Source organism: Miniopterus schreibersii (genome assembly GCF_964146895.1).
Source record: "Miniopterus schreibersii genome assembly, chromosome: 12".
NCBI classification, from domain to species: domain Eukaryota; kingdom Metazoa; phylum Chordata; class Mammalia; order Chiroptera; family Miniopteridae; genus Miniopterus; species Miniopterus schreibersii.
This window is the reverse complement of record NC_138112.1, coordinates 37,029,836-37,047,065: the sequence shown is the minus strand read 5'-3', so window position 1 is coordinate 37,047,065 and position 17,230 is coordinate 37,029,836. Positions and strand designations below refer to the sequence as shown.

Here is a 17,230-nt window from a genome sequence, read left to right as displayed (position 1 = left end):
AGGAGATCTTGATTCGATTCCTGGTCAGGGCACATGCCCAGGTTGCAGGCTCAGTCCCCAGTAAGGGGCATGCTGGGGGCAGCCGATCAATGATGACACTCATCATAGATGTTTCAACTCTCTCCACCCTTTCTCTGAAATCAATAAAGATATATTAAATATATATATATAGAATTACCACCCTGGCCTGATAGCTCAGTTAGTTAGAGCATCATCCCCATAGCCAACGTTGTGGGTCCGATGCCTGGTCAAGGCACATACAAGAATCAACCAATGACTGCATAAGTAAGTGGAACAACAAATTGATGTTTCTCTCCTTTTCCCTCTAAAATCAATTTAAAAAATTTTTCTCTCAATTTTTTTTAACTGAAGAGTCCAATGCTGGACCTCTTTTAAAAAAATAAAAAGAAAAAATAAGAGAATAACGATATGATCCACTTCTGGGTATAGACTCGAACTGAAAGTAGTCTCAAAGAGATACACACCCATGTTCACAGCATTATTCACAATAGCTAAAATGTGGTAGCAACCTAAGTGTCCATCAATGGATAGGCAAAATGCAGTAAAAACAACACTATTCAGCCTTAAAAAGGAAGGAAATTATGACATGCTACAACATGGATGAACCTTAAGGACATTATGCGAAGTGAAATGAACCAGTCACAAAAAGACAAATGCTGTATGAGATATGTAGTCAAAATCATAGAGATAGTGGAATGGTGGTTGCCAGGGGCTGGGGGCTTGTGAATCTCAATGTGTGTTCCTGAAGATACCCTAACTCACTGTAGTGCAAATACTGTTGATTGTTACTGAGCATCAGGCAATGTGCTAGGCACTTGCCTTGTATTGTTGGGTGGTCTCATTTAATCCTAACAACTTTTGAAGTGAGGGCTGTTAATCTCATCCTGTTTGAGAAAACTGAACCCCAGAGTGTTTTAACATCTTGCCGTGGTCAGACAGCTCTAAGCTGAAAATGACACTAAATGTCTGTTTTCCCTGATACCCACTATGGCCCATGGTGTTTGGGCAGGGGAGAACACAGGCTCAGATTGGGGTGGCTGTGGGGACTCAGGCGAGGATATGGGCTGCATTTCCTGCTTTAGTTGCCACCTGGAACAACATACGGCTTAGCACCACTCCCAGCAGGAATGGAGAGCTTGCTTGGCACCAAGCACCTGGACAGATGTGTTCAGTCCTTTCCTGGGTGGCAGAGCTGGGAGAACAGTTACTATCCATAGGTTCTGGCCTCTAACACCCTTAAGCCCCAGTGTCCTACAAATCCTGAACCTGACATCTCTCTACCCTCCACCTTCAAGCTGGGCCTGAGCCTTCAAGCTGGGCCTGAGCAGAGCCTGGGTGCTGCCTTACAGAAGTTGAATAATTCAGGTCCCAGTGGCCTGAGGTGTCAGTTTCTGTTGCTCTGTTCCCTTGGGCACAGGTGTAATTAAGCTAATGAAAAGGGCCAAGAGGAGAGGCCTGCTGTCCTGTGCCTCTGAGGGCTCAGGAACGATGGAGTCTCTTCCCCTGTCCTGCTGAGAATGCACCAGGCTCATCCCGAGCTTAGGTATGGGGAATGGAGGCAGGAAATCGGCGGGGGGGCACTGAGATAGAAGGAGGAGAAAAGAACAGAGTGGAAAAAGGGAGTTTAGAGACAAGGAAGCCAAGAGAGACCAAGAAAGTTACAGACACAGACTGAAGGAAACAGGCTGAGGGAGAGGTAAAGGGGTTGGGGGGCGGGGCAGAGACAGAGGCCAGAAGAGGCAAGGACCAGCAGAGGAGAAGCAGCAGGTGCAGAGGACCAAGTACTGAAATCCAAGGGCAGGTACAAAAAGGAGGGTCAGATAACCAGATGGGTTGCAGGGCTCTCCAGTGGGTAGCTGGACCCGGCAAAGATCTTACTTCTGACTTCCAGGTACGGTCCACACCATCCTTGCTAGCAGGCCCTGATGCTGCCCTAGGTTGGGCTAGGAGGCTCACACCCAGAGACCTGCCCTGCAAGTAGCCATGGGGCCCAGAAGCTACCACTTCAGTCTTGGCTTCTCTGTCTCCAGACTGGGCCTTCTGTTCCTGCTCCCATTCCTTCCAGGTATGAAGCTCAGTAAACCAGGCCTGGCCTCTCTGGGTGTTGCTGCTGTCCTTGTCCCCCTAAATCTCTCCCCACATGCTCTCTCTTCAGTACCTGTGCTGGAGAACAAGCTCCCTGGGGAGGGTGGGGAAGGGGGTGCAGAAAAGGGTAAGAGGAGATTTGCTTGACTGAGGTGGGAGGGGTGAGCTGGGGGTTACTCCCAGAGATAGGGCTGGCAAAACCAGGGGCCAGAAAATGAAGGGCCTTGAATGCCAGACTAAGTTGGGGCTTTATCCAGCAGGCAATGAGGAGCCATGGACTGGTTCTGAGCAGTTACTGGCCTGGTCAGATTTGCATGTTTAAAAGCTTGATCTCTCAAAAGTATGGAGGATGATTACAGAGGCTGAGCCTTAGGCAAAGGGGAGCAGTGAGGAGGCTGTTGCTGCTGTGGTCTGTGAGAGGAAGGATGAGGCCTGAGCTGGAGAGGAAATTAAACATTCAAAAGATGTTCAGCAGTATGACTGACAGGTTATGGGTATTGTTTGGTTTGCAGGGGTAACGGACAGGAGGAGGGAGATGTAATTCCCAAATTTCCAGCTGAGGTCACTGGGGGGTGCTGTTTGCTGGGACCAGGAACACCAAACAAGGATCAGGTTTCCAGAGCATGGGGGGAGGAAATGAGTTCCTATTTTGGACCTAGAGAGTTTAAGGTGCCTACAGGACATTCAAGAGTGGATTGTTGTATATATGGATCTGGAGCTCAGGAGACCGGAGAAAAAGGAGACGAGGGCCAAGGACAGGATTCTGGGAAGCAAGGCTTAATTCAGGGATGGAGGACAATATGGTGTGTCACAAAAGCCTAGGGAAGGGTGTGTTTTCAGGAGGGACTGGCCCATAGTGTCAGAGGCTTTGAAGAAATTAACGGAAGTGCAACTGGAGAAGTGGAGGCAGGTTTGAGAGACAGGAGGGGGTGGGACAATGGGGTTCAGATGCCTGGGTGAGAGCTGGGACTCTTGTGGCCTATTTGGGCCCCTCTAGCATTCGTGGCAGGGCAGGCAGAATCCAGGTTTTGGGGAAAGGAAAGGTGTGGGGGTGAAATCAGCCTTGCTTCAGAAGACAGTTCCAATTCACTCCACCTACTTCACTTCATTTATCCCTAGGAGGCCAGGGAAGAATTAGAGTCCCAGCCTGGGGGACAGAGGACCAGTCAGACCACTGTGAGAGAGTGGAGCAAGTGACAGCCCCAGCCTTGTGTGGGTGGAGGGTTTGCGCAGTCTCTTGGACAAGGGTAAACCTTCTTACTGGTCCCCCAGAGTGCTTGGGAGCTGAGGGCAGGCTGGCTCACAAGCTGTTCCGTGACCTCTTCGCCAACTACACAAGTGCCCTGAGACCTGTGGCAGATACAGATCAGGCTCTGAACGTGACCCTGGAGGTGACATTGTCCCAGATCATCGATATGGTATGTTGTGGTGGTTGTATAACTGTGGAGCGTGAGTGTCGAGGAATTTGGGGGTGGGAGATTGGGATTATTCATTAACAATTCTTTTCTGTAAACATTAACATTAATAATAATAGCTGCTAACTTGGATACAGTTGGGTGCCCATGGGGTGACCAACATTTTGCACACTTGAATCCCTGCCCAGCAGGGATTATCACCGATGTAACTGCTAAGGAAACTGAGGCCTGGAGAAGAGAAGGACCTGCCAAGGTCACAACAAGGCCTGGGTAGGAACTGGACTGTATGGGCAAGCTGGGTTTGTGGGTACTGACCAGAGATCTATAGGTGAGTGTGCACACACAGGGGAGGATATGCATGTACATGTGTCCACATGTGTCCACTTCCTGACCCCAACTAGGATGAGCGCAACCAAGTGCTGACCCTATACCTGTGGATCCGACAGGAGTGGACAGATGCCTACTTACGATGGGACCCCGATGACTATGGTGGCCTGGATGCCATACGCATCCCCAGCAGTCTCGTGTGGCGGCCAGACATCGTCCTCTATAACAAGTACTGCCTGCCTGGGCCCCTCCCCTCGCCCAGCCCTCCCTAGAGCTGCCCTTGGCTGTGGGCATGCACTTATCCCCCATGCCTCCGCCTCACCAGCTGCTATGCTGCCCTGGAAGCTGTCCCCCAGGACCCTTTTAACCCAGGTGTTGGCAGTGGTGGCTACATGGCCCAGTGGGGCTTCCTGACAGCCCCTTGCCTTGAGGCTGTCCCAAGGCAACCCGGGCCGAATGTCTCCTAGGAACCCACTGTGCGTTCCTGGACCAGTTCTGTATCTCCCCCAGAGAGGGGCACAAGTGCTCTTTATGGCACACTCCACCCTTCCCGGCCGGCTCTCAGACTCAGGGCTCCCCAGAGGCTGCCTAGGGCCCTCTAGGGCATCCTCTTTCTTGTTTCCCAGACAACACGTGGCTGGGCACATTTCCCTAGGGGCCCCTCGACAATCTCAGCAGATGACACCCAAGGGAAGCCACTGTGCCGCCACGTGCCAACTTTTGCAGAGGACTTTCTACGCCGCCCTGGCCTAGGTCGATACCCTTTGTGGGCCCTCGGGCGCTGCCCCTTCTAGGCCTCCGAAAGCGCAGAGGGCCCTCCGCAGGGCACCATCCCCCCGCGCTGCCGAGGCCCGGCGGCTCAGAGCCACCGCCTCAGGGCGCCCCACCCCCTCCCGCAGAGCCGACGCGCAGCCGCCGGCCTCCGCCGGCACCAACGTGGTCCTGCGGCACGACGGCGCCGTGCGCTGGGACGCGCCGGCCATCACGCGCAGCTCGTGCCGCGTGGACGTGTCGGCCTTCCCGTTCGACGCGCAGCGCTGCGGCCTGACGTTCGGCTCCTGGACCCACGGCGGCCACCAGCTGGACGTGCGGCCGCGCGGCGACGGCGCCAGCCTGGCCGACTTCGTGGAGAACGTGGAGTGGCGCGTGCTGGGCATGCCGGCGCGGCGGCGCGTGCTCACCTACGGCTGCTGCTCCGAGCCCTACCCGGACGTGACCTTCACGCTGCTGCTGCGCCGCCGCGCCGCCGCCTACGTGTGCAACCTGCTGCTGCCCTGCGTGCTCATCTCGCTGCTCGCGCCGCTCGCCTTCCACCTGCCGGCCGACTCGGGCGAGAAAGTGTCGCTGGGCGTCACCGTGCTGCTGGCGCTCACGGTCTTCCAGCTGATCCTGGCCGAGAGCATGCCCCCCGCGGAGAGCGTGCCGCTCATCGGTGAGGGGGCGAGGGGCTGGCGGGGGTGGGGTGCGGGCGGGGCATCGGGGGCCTGGGGCACAGGCCGATGCGCGGGGGTCCCCACCGGTACAGGGGCGGGGCCTGGGTCGCCAGAGTGGCCCCGCTTCGCTGTGGGAGGGGGTCGTCCTGGGAGCACGCCTCTTCCCCAAGGGAAGGCGCCCCTTCCAGGGAGGACACCCTTCCCTTACCGATGGGGAAGAGTAAACAGACTGTCGTTTTTTTCAAGAACTTGATGGAGGGAGGTCACTGTCTCCAGGGTCATAATGATAGGCAAAGTATACCGAGTGCTCCAAGCGCTTGACGGTTATTAATTCAGGGAAGCATCTCCAGAGGCCTACAGGTAGGTTCTGTTGTAATCCCCGTTGTACTGAAAGGATGGGTCACTTGCCCCATGTCGTGGCTGCCATTTGAGAGGGTGACTTGTGGGTAAGTGTAGCCTCCAGCAGTGAGGGGAAAAATTAGCGAGCAGGGAGCTTCTGAGAACCCACTTGTGGGGATGCGGACTGGGGAGACCTTGGCCCTTACCTCCTTCCTCTTTCATCCATTGGGCTTGGAGGGTCCTGAGAACCTCATGGTGGGTTCCTATTTATGCAGAGGTGGTTGGGAAGCCCAGGCCCCCTGAGTTCATCTTTTGTGCCCTACCTCACTCTGTCTCTTGCAGGGAAGTACTACATGGCCACCATGACCATGGTCACCTTCTCCACGGCACTCACTATCCTTATCATGAACTTGCATTACTGTGGTCCCAGTGCCCGCCCAGTGCCAGCCTGGGCTCGGGCTTTCCTACTGGGGTATCTGGCACGGGGCCTGTGCGTGCGAGAACGAGGGGAGCCCTGTGGGCAATCTAGACGGCCCGAGTCACCTCACAGCCCCCAGCCTCCTGAGGAAGGGGCTGGCCTCCCAGCAGGCCCTTGCCATGAGCCTCGGTGTCTGTGCCATCAGGAAGCCCTGCTGCGCCACGTAGCCACCATCGCTAACACCTTCCGCAGCCACCGGGCTGCCCAGCACCGCCATGAGGACTGGAAACGCCTGGCCCGTGTGATGGACCGCTTCTTCCTGGGCATCTTCTTCTCCATGGCCCTGGTCATGAGCCTCCTGGTGCTGGTGCAGGCCCTGTGAGTCCACAACAATTGCAACCACAGCAATTCCGGACAGGGATGGAAAGGCCAGGTGGTTGCTGACCCTCAGAAAGACCACTCAGTCTCTCCCCACTGCGTCTAAGAGCCCACGACACCCTCTCTCAGGATCAGCATTGCTGACTTCACACATCACGAGGGAGCACTTGTTGTCTATGTGTCCTGATCTCTAAGAAAAACCTAGAGCTTGCCACTCTCTTAAATCCTACAGAGGAGGAACTCTAAAGAGAATCAAGGTCCAAGTGCAGTCCTGGAGGGACAGAACTGAACTTCAATGATGAGTATTGGAGCTTTCAGTGGGGAGAGTGCAAGTTATGAGAAACAGAACCGCCACATTTCCTGCCTTCTTTTCCTTCCTCAGTGGCTGCTGTTACAGGAACTTGGTCTTGCCTGTGCCTGCCTAGGGGCTCAGGGAAATGGATTGGGGATTCAGATTCATGACCTAGTTTCTAGGGCAGGAGGCCACATAAGGATTTGGCCCCAAAGCCCCAACTTACCATAAAGTGAGTGTGTGTCTGGCACCTCCTCTATGTCCTGTCTTACCTTGGGGCCCGTGGTGATGGGAGATGGGGGTCCAGGTTTGTCTCTCTAGAAACAGGAGCCTTAGGATTGACTCATGGATGAAAACAGGAATTTCATCTTTGCTCATTAGAAAATGACAGATTTGACCAAGACCCTGGCAGAGGACCTAAAGCTCTTTGCTATCTTTCCTGTTCCCCTCTCTCTGGGGTTAGCTTCAGTCCACCGCATTCCCACACACTGACATTCAGAGAACTTGAAAGTATGCAAGGTAGGGACATTGTGGGGACCAGCTGTTCACAGGCACTTGTTCCTACTGACTTGCACACGTTCCCCAGCACAACCTCTTTGCCTCAGACCCAGTCCCAGACCTCAGGAAGCTCACAATCTGACATGGGCAACAGACACAGACATGTGGTGTAGAGAAGCCCCCAGGACTTCTGGGGCAGCACCCTAACCCAGCAGGGGCAGAGAAGTCAGAGAAAGCTCCCTGGAGGAGTAAATCAGAACTTGCTGTGCGCATGTGAGGAATTTGAGTAACACCAGCAAGTACCATGGCCAAGTGCTTTCCTCCCCAAGCACCTCGACACCACTAGTTTAATCTTCTACCTCCAAGTGAGTTGTTGCCTGTCCTGGAGTCCCCCTACCTCTCTTCAATGTGTCACTCCTAGAGCACTGGGTAAAAATCAGGCCCCAAATTCTATTTCTCCACCATCAGGCCTGGCAGCTGCCAGAGAAGGTCCCAGAGTTCCCTGCAGATGGAGCTTCTACAGATCTTGGCTACACTTCAGGCACACATGTGGCCGACATCCTCATGTTGGGCAGAGGTGACAGGCAGGGCTGTTCAGATTCTGATGGGTCAGAGGAGGCCTGAACTTTCTGGAAAGGCTCTTCCAACAAGGAACCAGAGCAGCAGTGGAAAGGACCAGACTGCAGAAAAGGGACCCTGGCCCATGCCTGCAGGGAAACAGAGGCCGAGAGAGATATTTAGGGGTGAAGTGAGGTACACAAAGAAGATGAGAAACAAGCAGAGTGAGCTGGAAGCACTGGTGCACACAGTGTGATGGGAGACAGAGTCAAAGAGCAAGAATTTAGGGAAGTTGGGAGACAATATTTGGTAACAACTCTGACAAGGGGTCAATATACAAAATATATAAATAACTCATACAATTCAACACCATACAAACAAACAGTCCCATTAAAAAATGGGCAGAGGACCTGAACAGACACCTCTCTCAAGAGGACATACAAACGACCAACAGATATATGAAAAGATGCTCAACTTCACTAGCTATTAGGAAAATGCAAATTAAAACTACAGTGGATACCACCTCACACCTGTTAGAGTGGCTGTTATCAATAAGACAAATAACAAGTGTTGGGGAGGTTGTGGAGAAAAAGGAGCCCTCATTCACTGCTGGTAGGAATGTAAACTGGTACAGGCACTATGGAGGCTCCTCAAAAAAGTAAGAATAGAGTTACCATATGACCCCGAAACCCCTTTTTTATATATCTACCTGGAAATTTTGAAAACATATATTTGCAAAGATACATGCACACCTGTGTTCACTGCAGCATTATTCACAGTGGCCAAGACATGGAAACAACCAAAGTGTCCTTTGACAGATGATTGGATAAAAAAGATGTGGTACATATATACAATGGAACACTACTCAGAAAAGATGAACTACTGCCATTTGCAACATGGATAGACCTTGAGAATTATCATGCTAAGTAAACTAAGTCAGAAAAAGTTAAGAACTGTATGGTGGAGGCAGGAGCAGGGAGGAGGGGATCAATGGCGGGGAGAAAGGTGACATGTAATACTTTCAACAATAAAGATAAATTTTTAAAAACCATATGATTTCACTCGTGGGATATAAAACTGAAAGTAACAAATGAACAAACAAGAGAAACAGACAAAAACTCACAGACATACAGACATGTATGGTGGTTACCAGAGGGAATGGGAGTGGAGGGGTTGTTAAGGATAAAAGGGGTCAAATACAGTGTATGGTGACGGAAGACTATTTGACTTTGGGTGGTGAGCACAAAATGCAGTATACAGATCATGTATCACAGAAATGTACACTTGAAACCTATATAATCTTATTAATATCACCCCAATAAATTTAATTAAAAAAAAGAATTTAGGGAGAAAGGTAAACAGAGAGGAAGAGACTGGGAGATACCAGAGGTTATTAGGTCTGTCCTCCTGCCTCCTATGGACACACAAGGCCTTGCAGGGTGGGATGAAGCGTGGGTAGAGATCTGAATGGGAGCTAGTGACGCTGATCTTGGCTCCTCTGCCCAAACCCTGGTAGTAGAGGTGCTGGTGGGCGGGGGCTGAGGGAGATCTTAAACTTTTCCAGTGCATGAAATTTCATTATCAAAACTCAAAGAAGCAGGTTGGAGGCTGGAGACCTGGCTTCTGGCTCTGGCTTTGCTACTAACTTATTCTGTCGCTTTGGGAAAGTCACTTCCATCTCTGGGTCTCACTTTACTATATAATGAGGGTGATACTCTGTGTTCTGCCTCCTTCTGATAGGTTATTGTGCAGTGAGGGATAAAATGAGATGGTATCTGGGGAGGTGGGGGCCAACCTGGAGTTGTGGCTCAGAGTTTGGTTCTAGGGTCAGGCTCTCTGGACCCCACCCCTTACTAGCTGTGTGGTGTAGGGCTGGTTGCTTCACCTCTCTGTGCCTTAGTTCCCTCATTTGTACAACAGGGTGATGACAGTACCTATACTGCCGGGCTGTGGTGAGGATTCATGGCATGGGGTTCCTGGAACTCTTGAGTGGGTACTCTTGAGTGAGAACACAGTGGAGACTGGGGCTCCTTTTTGTCCACTGTTCACAGAGCCCAGAGGGAGAGGAGAGACCCATGAGGAGGGGCAGCTGTGTTTCTTCCGTGGGAATGGCTTGTTCCAGTAGGTTCCCCTGGAAAAGCCTGTTCCCACCTAGAGAAGGGGTGGCCCAGGCAGGCCCTGGCACAGCAGGTATTGAAGGGAAGGGATGTCCTGGCTGAAAATGACTGGGGAGGATCTAGTCCAATTGGCTTATTATACAGATAGGGAAACTGAGGCCCAGAAAGGGAATAGTTGGTCACAAAGAGAGGACAGAGCCTGGACTAGAGCCCAGGTCTCTTAATACCTGATGTCCACCCTCCAATCTGGAAGGTGATTTGAGGGAGTGCTGAGGCCAGTAACAGAGACAGAGGGTTCTCCAGGTGAGGGCGAAGGCCCAGGAAGGACTCTGTGGGATCAGCCCTGCCCTCCATCACCTCTGTGCAACATAGATCTCTCTGGGGCCTGAACAGCTGTCTCCTGTGAGGGAGGGGCAGCCCCAGAGAGGGTGGCAGGCGTGTCAGCTCGCCCAACCACTGCCCCGTACATATAAATGCATCCTCTGAGAGAGGTTAGCAATCCCCACAGGCGTCTGCTTTAGAGGGTTTTTTTTTTTTCTAATTAGAAGAGGGTTGTTTTCCTTCTAAGGGGGACATCCAGGTGAGGAGTCCAACCCCAGGGCAGTCTGCTCATCCCCAAATGGGGCCTCTGTCCTAGAGGCCTGCAACCTTTACCTGAGTTTTCCAGATGGCAGGGCCTAGACTTGCACTGCTTGTCTGTAGAGAAGAAACAGAAAAGAATGAAAGGCTTAATCGCTCTCAGGATGGGAAGGGGTCCTGTGGGCCATCCCCATGTGCTCTAGGAAAGCTGGTACTTTCCCCCCCAACTCGGCTTCCTTATGGCGAGACCTTCCTTGCATAGGTCTGACTTGATTTATGAGCAGCGGGGCCAGAAGGGAGCCAGCCCACAAAACCAGGGCCTGTTCTAAGGGGTACTCCTGCTTCCTTTGCCTTCCTGTCACACCCACCTCTGCCTCCGCCGGCCTGTCCCAGCCAAAGACAGGCTAGTTTACGTTCTTTGCATGTTTTCCTCGCCTTCTGACAATTCATGCACACGTGTGATGCTGTCCGCGGTGGGAACTGAAGCCACACAGGACATTTTCCCATGTTAGATGTGGTCCACAGTTCCAGCAGACAGTCTGCCTCCAGCTATGAAAGCCGGGCCTTGCCAGCCCCTGGGCATTACTCAGCTGGGACCAGTAGCCCACAGCACCCACAGATTAGGAGTCTAGGCCCATCCTCATGATTTCTCCTTTGGCTAGTCCGGGGGGGCGGGGATGGACAAGAGTATCTGAGACCTGCCACAGCCTGAGCTGGAACTTAGGGGCACAGCATCCACATGAGGTCTTCTCACCCCCATCCTGGCCCCCACCCAACACACACAACAGCACAGGATTTCTGTTCAATCAAATAAACTTTCTCTTCTTGGAAACTGAGGTTGGGATTCTTGTCATTTCTAGCGACAGCAGTCTGTGTGTCAGTACTGTAGCTAGAGACTCATTCCCTTCCAGCTTACAGCTGGGAGAAAAGCCTGACCAAGTCTGTTTGGCCCTCAAATGGCCAAAGACCCCTGCCTTGGTCAGGAACCCTCTTCAGCCTCCCAGCAGGCAAGTGGCCAGCTCTGGCTCAGACACTGCCAGGGGTGAGAAGCATCCCACCTCAGAAGGCTCTGTCTCCCCTTAGATGGAAGGGTGGAGGGATGGGGAGACAGGACTGCCGTGGCCCTCTCACTGTTGGTTTGTTTTTAATGTTTCTGTATGTATCCCCTGAGAACAGGGTGGGAAGCCCACCTTCCGCACAGCTGCTCACCCACGTGCCCCTCTCACCTTTGATGTACTCGCAGTTGTACGTGCTGTGCTTGCCCAGGGCCCGCAGGTAGATACGGGTGGGGCCCTGGGCCGGTCTGCTGCTGTTGATCACCTGGAAGGTCTCAAAGGGGGGGATCAGCACCTCCTCCTCCTCAGGGAAGAAGGAGTAGCCCCTGATAGGGATCCCGAGACAGGTCCAGATACCAAAGAAGGTCTCCTCACCAAAATGCTGGGCTGTGACATTCTTCAGGGACGCCGAGGCAAAGCCCCCCAGGCGGACGGTGGCTCCAGGCCCTGCCGGCCGGAAGCGCAGGCCTTGCACCCCCCGGAACACCTGGCGGCACCGGGGAGCACCCTGGGCCTTGCTCAGCAGCTGCAGGGCCTCGGTCAGCAGGAAATGGAACGTCTTGAAGGAGAAGCGCTGGAGGTAGTGGACGCGGGTGCGGCCCGCCTCGCGCAGGGCCGCGTTGAACTCCTTGTGCAGGGCGGTGTTGGCCGTGTAGGCCAGGAGGGCCACTCCGTGCTCAGCGCGGAAGCCAGGGGGTGCGGGGGGCAGCCGGGGGGCGCTGAGGGCCCACTCCGGCCCCCAGGCTTGGCGCTCCTGCCACTGGCTGCTGGCCAGCGCCCAGCTCTCGGCATACACTTTGTTGGCCTGGAACTCCGTGCGGTTGAGATCTGGGAGAGCAGCGAGCATGGCTGCTGTGCAGCCAGTGTACTGGTCATCAAAGGAGGTTGGGGCCATGTCCAGGGGCCTTTCTTGAGAGAAGAGTTCTCGTCGTGTGACGGGGTGGCTCTGAGGGAGAGGGAGCAGCAAGGGCGGAGAGGATGAGCCCTAGGAGTGTGGGAGCCTATCCTGCTTTCCCCTCCACTGGGCTGAGAAAGACACTATAAGGGCCCCAAACACACCTGGAGGGGGAGGGGGGGTTGGGAACTGCTAACTGCAAACTCCCCCAGACTGGGGTTTGGGGCTGTCCCCTCGGGCTGAGCGAGTCCCGTGGGAAGCATCAGGCATTCTCTCCCCCCTCTGCTCCTCCTTCCAGAGTTCAGAAGAAGCTGACAGCTCAACTCCCTGCTGGCACGGGGACAGCAGACCGTACCTGAAGTGCTTCCATGAGGCCTATGGACACAAGCAGCAGAGACATGATAGCAGGAGTCTGCATGTTGGAGGTGACCTTGGGTCTGTCTCTTTTGGGGTCTCAGTTTCCTCATCTGGAAAATGGGAATGTTAACCTATGCAGTTTAACAAACATTCATTGACACCTAGTCTGTGCCACTCCCAGTGCCTGGCACAGAGTCACAACATAGAAATGGAGGCTCAGAAGAGAGAAAGAGGACCCTTCTTGCTGGAAGCAACATGGGAGACTTCCTAGAGGAGGTGACGTGTGAACAGGGACTTGCAGGATGAATAGGATAATAAAGCTTCAATCAGAGGAGACAAGGAGAGAAAGGTTTGGAGTATGGGGTGGGAAAAGAGTGTGAGGCAGCAGGAGCGAGAAGAGCAAAGGAACTGGAGGTAGGACCTCTCAGGATGTAAAGAGTAAGAGACATTTTGTCTAGTGTGGCAGAACTTTCAGTGTGGGATTTTCAAAAAGACTGGGGCCAGTCATGAAGGAGCTTGACTGCCACGGCGAGAGGCCTTGGCTTCACCTGGTGGATGTAAGGCTGGAGCAGGGCAGAGGCAGGAGTGATCAGCTGCTGAGGCCACAGCAGGACTCCAGAGAGGCTTAAAGCAGGGCTTGGGGATCCAGAGGTCTTCCCCTCTCCCTCCAGTCCTGCTGAGAGCTGAGCCCTCTTCCACTGAGCCCTCAACTGCTTCTAGGTCAGGAAAGATGTAGATTCCCAAGTGGTGAGGAAAGAGGGACTCGGAGGGGGAGCGGACAGAAAGTACCTGCTTCCCCAAGGAAAGCTTGAGGGAATCACAGCCTCCTGCACCCTGTGGGTGGGCATGCTGGGGGCCCAAAGTAGCACCAAGAAGAAGGCATCCGGCTTTGGGTCAGGATTGGAACAGACAGTTTCTAAGCCAGTGCTGCTGCTTCTTTTCTGTTTATTTTATTACAAAGTAATGCATGCTTATTGTGGGAAAAATGCATGAGTGAAATATAAATCCAAGTTCCTTTTCTTTTTTCTCTCCCTCTGCATTCCCCTTCCGCTCTTACCCATGCCTGCCAGTAGGGAGGGGTTGGCCTGTGATAAAAGTATCCTTCAGGACCTTTCCCTATGCACATACAAATAATATCATTTTAAATATACATAAATAGTTTTATACATACATTTAATATACTTGAATATACATACATAGTTTTCTGCATATAACCTGTTTTTGTCTTTTTTTTCCCAAAAAATAAAAAGGGAACATGCTTACATGTAAATACACATTCTGTAATTTTATAATAAATCATGTACTTCTTCCATGTCATACATATATATCTGCTTTGTTCATTATAATGGCAGCATGGTATTTCACGGTATAGTTAAACCATAACTTAATCACTACCTTATTAATGGACACAAGCTTTTCCTCATTTTTTATGTTACACATAATATTGCATGAATATCCACATATATAAATACTTGTCTACTTGTGTGTGCATATCTTTATAGCAAAGATATCAAGAACTAATATGATATTTAAAGGATATGAATATTTTTTATTTTGATAGGCACCACCAGATTGCCATCCAAAACGTACCAGTTTGCCCTCCCACCAACAATGAGTGAGAGTGTCCTTTTTCCACATCTTTGCCAACACTGGATATTATTAATCTCTCTTTAAGTTTCACTTAACTGGTGGGCACAAATGGTATCTGCTTTTTAATTTGTACCCCTTCTCACTAATAGGATCAATCATAACTTTAATTTTTTTTTTTAAATATATCTTTATTGATTTCAGAGAGAGGAAAGGAGAGGGGGAGAGAGAGACAGAAACGTCAATGATGAGAGTCATTCATCGAGCCCGCAACCTGGGCATGTGCCCTGACCGGGAACCGAACTCTGATCGCCTGGATCCTAGGTTGACGCTCAACCGCTGAGCCACGCCACGCCGGGTCATAACTTTAATTTTTAATATTTTAAAGTTTTAACTTAATGTTCTAAAAGGCAGTACATATTTATTATTCAAAATGTCAGTAGTCCAAAAGGCATACAGTAAACGTGTTTTTCTCACTAATTCCCCAATCCCAACCTCATCTCCCAGAGGCAACCGATGCATCTGTTTTTTGTGTATCCTTCCAGAGATATGCTATGCATACACAGGAAAATTCACAGGCATTTCTGTTTTCTTTCTTTTGCACAAATGGTAATACAGTCAGTGGTTCTTTATCTTTGGGAATCTGATGAAAGCTAAAATCTGTCCTCAGAGAATGGATATCTGCACCTTCACACAAACATTTCACAGATTTCAGGTGGTTATGCCTCTGTCCCAGTGTCACTCAGGTTAAGTATCCCTGCTCCATCATCCCCTCTGGCTCTTGGAGGGACTAAGTTTGGACAGTTCATTGTCTCTAAGACACTGGGATTCTATGTGTCTATAATTTTATGAGTCTCCAAATCTAAGATCCTATATATTGCCAATGTACAATTTAAATTGAGGTATGAACTTCTCTGGGCAAAGGAGTTAGCAGCAGTTTTTCTCAAATTTTACATGTCCCAAACTGAATTCATTATCTTCCCTCCCTCAACAAAGAATTTTTGAGCACCTGTAATGTATCAGGCACTGAGGATACAATTATGATCAGAAGCAACAACAAAACCCCTGCTCCTTTAAATTCTCTAGAACTGGAGGTGGAGGTGGAGTAATTTCAGGTAGCATGTAATGCATGTTACAAAAGGAACCAGAAGAGCCTAACAGAAACAAATTTGTACCAGAAGTGGGGTTTAAATGAAGAGCTGACCAGAGGAGGCACAGAGTATATAGAACCGAAAAGAGCATCACTGTGGAGCGTGAAGCATGAGATGCTGCTTCCCAATTCCAGGGTGGAGTGCTAATGGGCAGAGTATGTGGCAGCAAAATCTACTTAAACTCTTGTCTGTGTTCTCTTGAAAGTCACACAAGAAGCTTGAGCGTCTATAATAAATTCTCTCTTTCTTGTGGAGAATCCAGCCCATGGGTTCAGGTGGGAATTATCCCCATGGGGGGAACACATGACCCCAAACTGGTGCTCTACTACCCTGGCCATTGCGATTGGCTCGTGGATGGACACACGACCTAAGCAAGGCCAGTTAGAGTCTCTCAGGACAGAATACAACCCCCTCCGGTGTTTGAGGCCCTCTGTGACCGGCCCTCCAGGATCTCTTTAGCCTCTTGTCCCACCACCCCTGCTTGGCTGCAGTACAGAACAAAGTTCCAGGCAGGGCTCCGCTATTTCCCTTTCTGTGGCTCCGCACATGCTGCCGTTTGCTGAGGATGCCCTTCTTTTGCTACCCACTTTTCTAGGCTTAGCTCAGGGGTCACCTCCTCCAGGAAGCCCTCTGTCTCCTCTGGGCTCCTGTTACTGTCCTGATCATACTGGACTGCCCTTATGTGTCTGTCTCCCCTCCTGGCTTGTGAATTCCTTGAGGGCAGGGACCAGGTATGACCCATTCTGTGTCCCCAGAATTCAGTCCAAGGCTAGGCTCAGGTGAGGCCTCCTGGAATGTTTGCTAAGAATCTGAGAGGTTTTCTGGGTACAACTAATAATGTAGACCACTGCAAACAGGTGGATTGATAACTTTTTCCCCAGTGTTGGGGGGAAATCAGATGGGGGCCAGAGTAATGGGGAAGGCATGGGAGTCAAGGAAGTGGAGGCACCAGGCAACTCCTTTTCATATCCCAGCTGCCCTTCTGTCCTTCTCATCTGCTTAGGACACTTCTCATCAGTTTCCCCTTATTTGGGCCCTCACTAAACATTCCCTTCTGGGGATGTGACTTCAGATTTCTCCCTAGGAATCCCCAAATTTCCCAATGGTCCCAAACCTCTCTATCAAAGGTACTATGGTCTGAATGTTTGTGTCCACCTCAAATTCATATGTTGGAATCCTAACATTTATGTGATGGTATTAGGAAGTGGGGTCTTTGAGAGGCGATTAGTTTCCAAGGGTGGAGCCTACTTGAATGGGATTAGTGTTCTACTAAAGAGACCCTACAGCGCTCCCTTCCACCTTGTGAGCACAGTGAAAAGGTATTGGCTATGATCCAGGGAGGGAGCCTTCACCTGACCGTGCTAGCACCCTGATCTTGGACTTCCAGCCTCCAGAAATATGAAAAACAGACAGATAAAGCAGACTAAGATAAAAGATTCCCTAAAACTTGTCCTAATGATTCCTAAAACTCTGCCATTAATACCTCAAATTTCCCCTAAAAAACTATTTCCCAGCCCAGTGCCAAGAGGAGGGTGTGAGCCCCTTACCTAGGCCTTCTCCAGGGCAGGGAAGCTGGCGTTGGTCTCCTGTAATGGCCTCCAGGGGATGGGGAGGGCAGGTTCCCCCTTTATATTGTACCTCCCCCAACAGCTGCTCAGAAATGTGACTCTCCCCCGTCTATTTCTGGATGTCTCCTCAAGGCTCAGGAACACTAGCCTCTGCCCA

General features: G+C 51.4%; 2 protein-coding genes across 2 annotated transcripts; one reads left to right on the top strand and one right to left on the bottom strand.

Annotated features, from left to right (window-relative positions):
• Window positions 1-2,004: 2,004 nt before the first annotated feature.
• Window positions 2,005-6,420, top strand: CHRNA10 (cholinergic receptor nicotinic alpha 10 subunit; the record flags this gene model as incomplete). Its single annotated transcript, XM_081153827.1, has 5 exons — window positions 2,005-2,086; window positions 3,379-3,524; window positions 3,923-4,077; window positions 4,748-5,280; window positions 5,963-6,420. 5 exons carry the CDS (start codon window positions 2,005-2,007, stop codon window positions 6,418-6,420), a joined length of 1,374 nt encoding a protein of 457 aa, XP_081009953.1.
• ART1 (ADP-ribosyltransferase 1) lies at window positions 5,524-17,134 on the bottom strand. The gene is made up of 5 exons (XM_081153828.1): window positions 17,053-17,134; window positions 12,766-12,877; window positions 11,687-12,461; window positions 10,536-10,577; window positions 5,524-7,913 (listed from the first exon to the last, which is right to left on the bottom strand). Exons 2-5 carry the CDS (start codon window positions 12,826-12,828, stop codon window positions 7,816-7,818), a joined length of 978 nt encoding a protein of 325 aa, XP_081009954.1. The 5' UTR covers window positions 12,829-12,877; window positions 17,053-17,134; the 3' UTR covers window positions 5,524-7,815.
• Window positions 17,135-17,230: the final 96 nt, after the last annotated feature.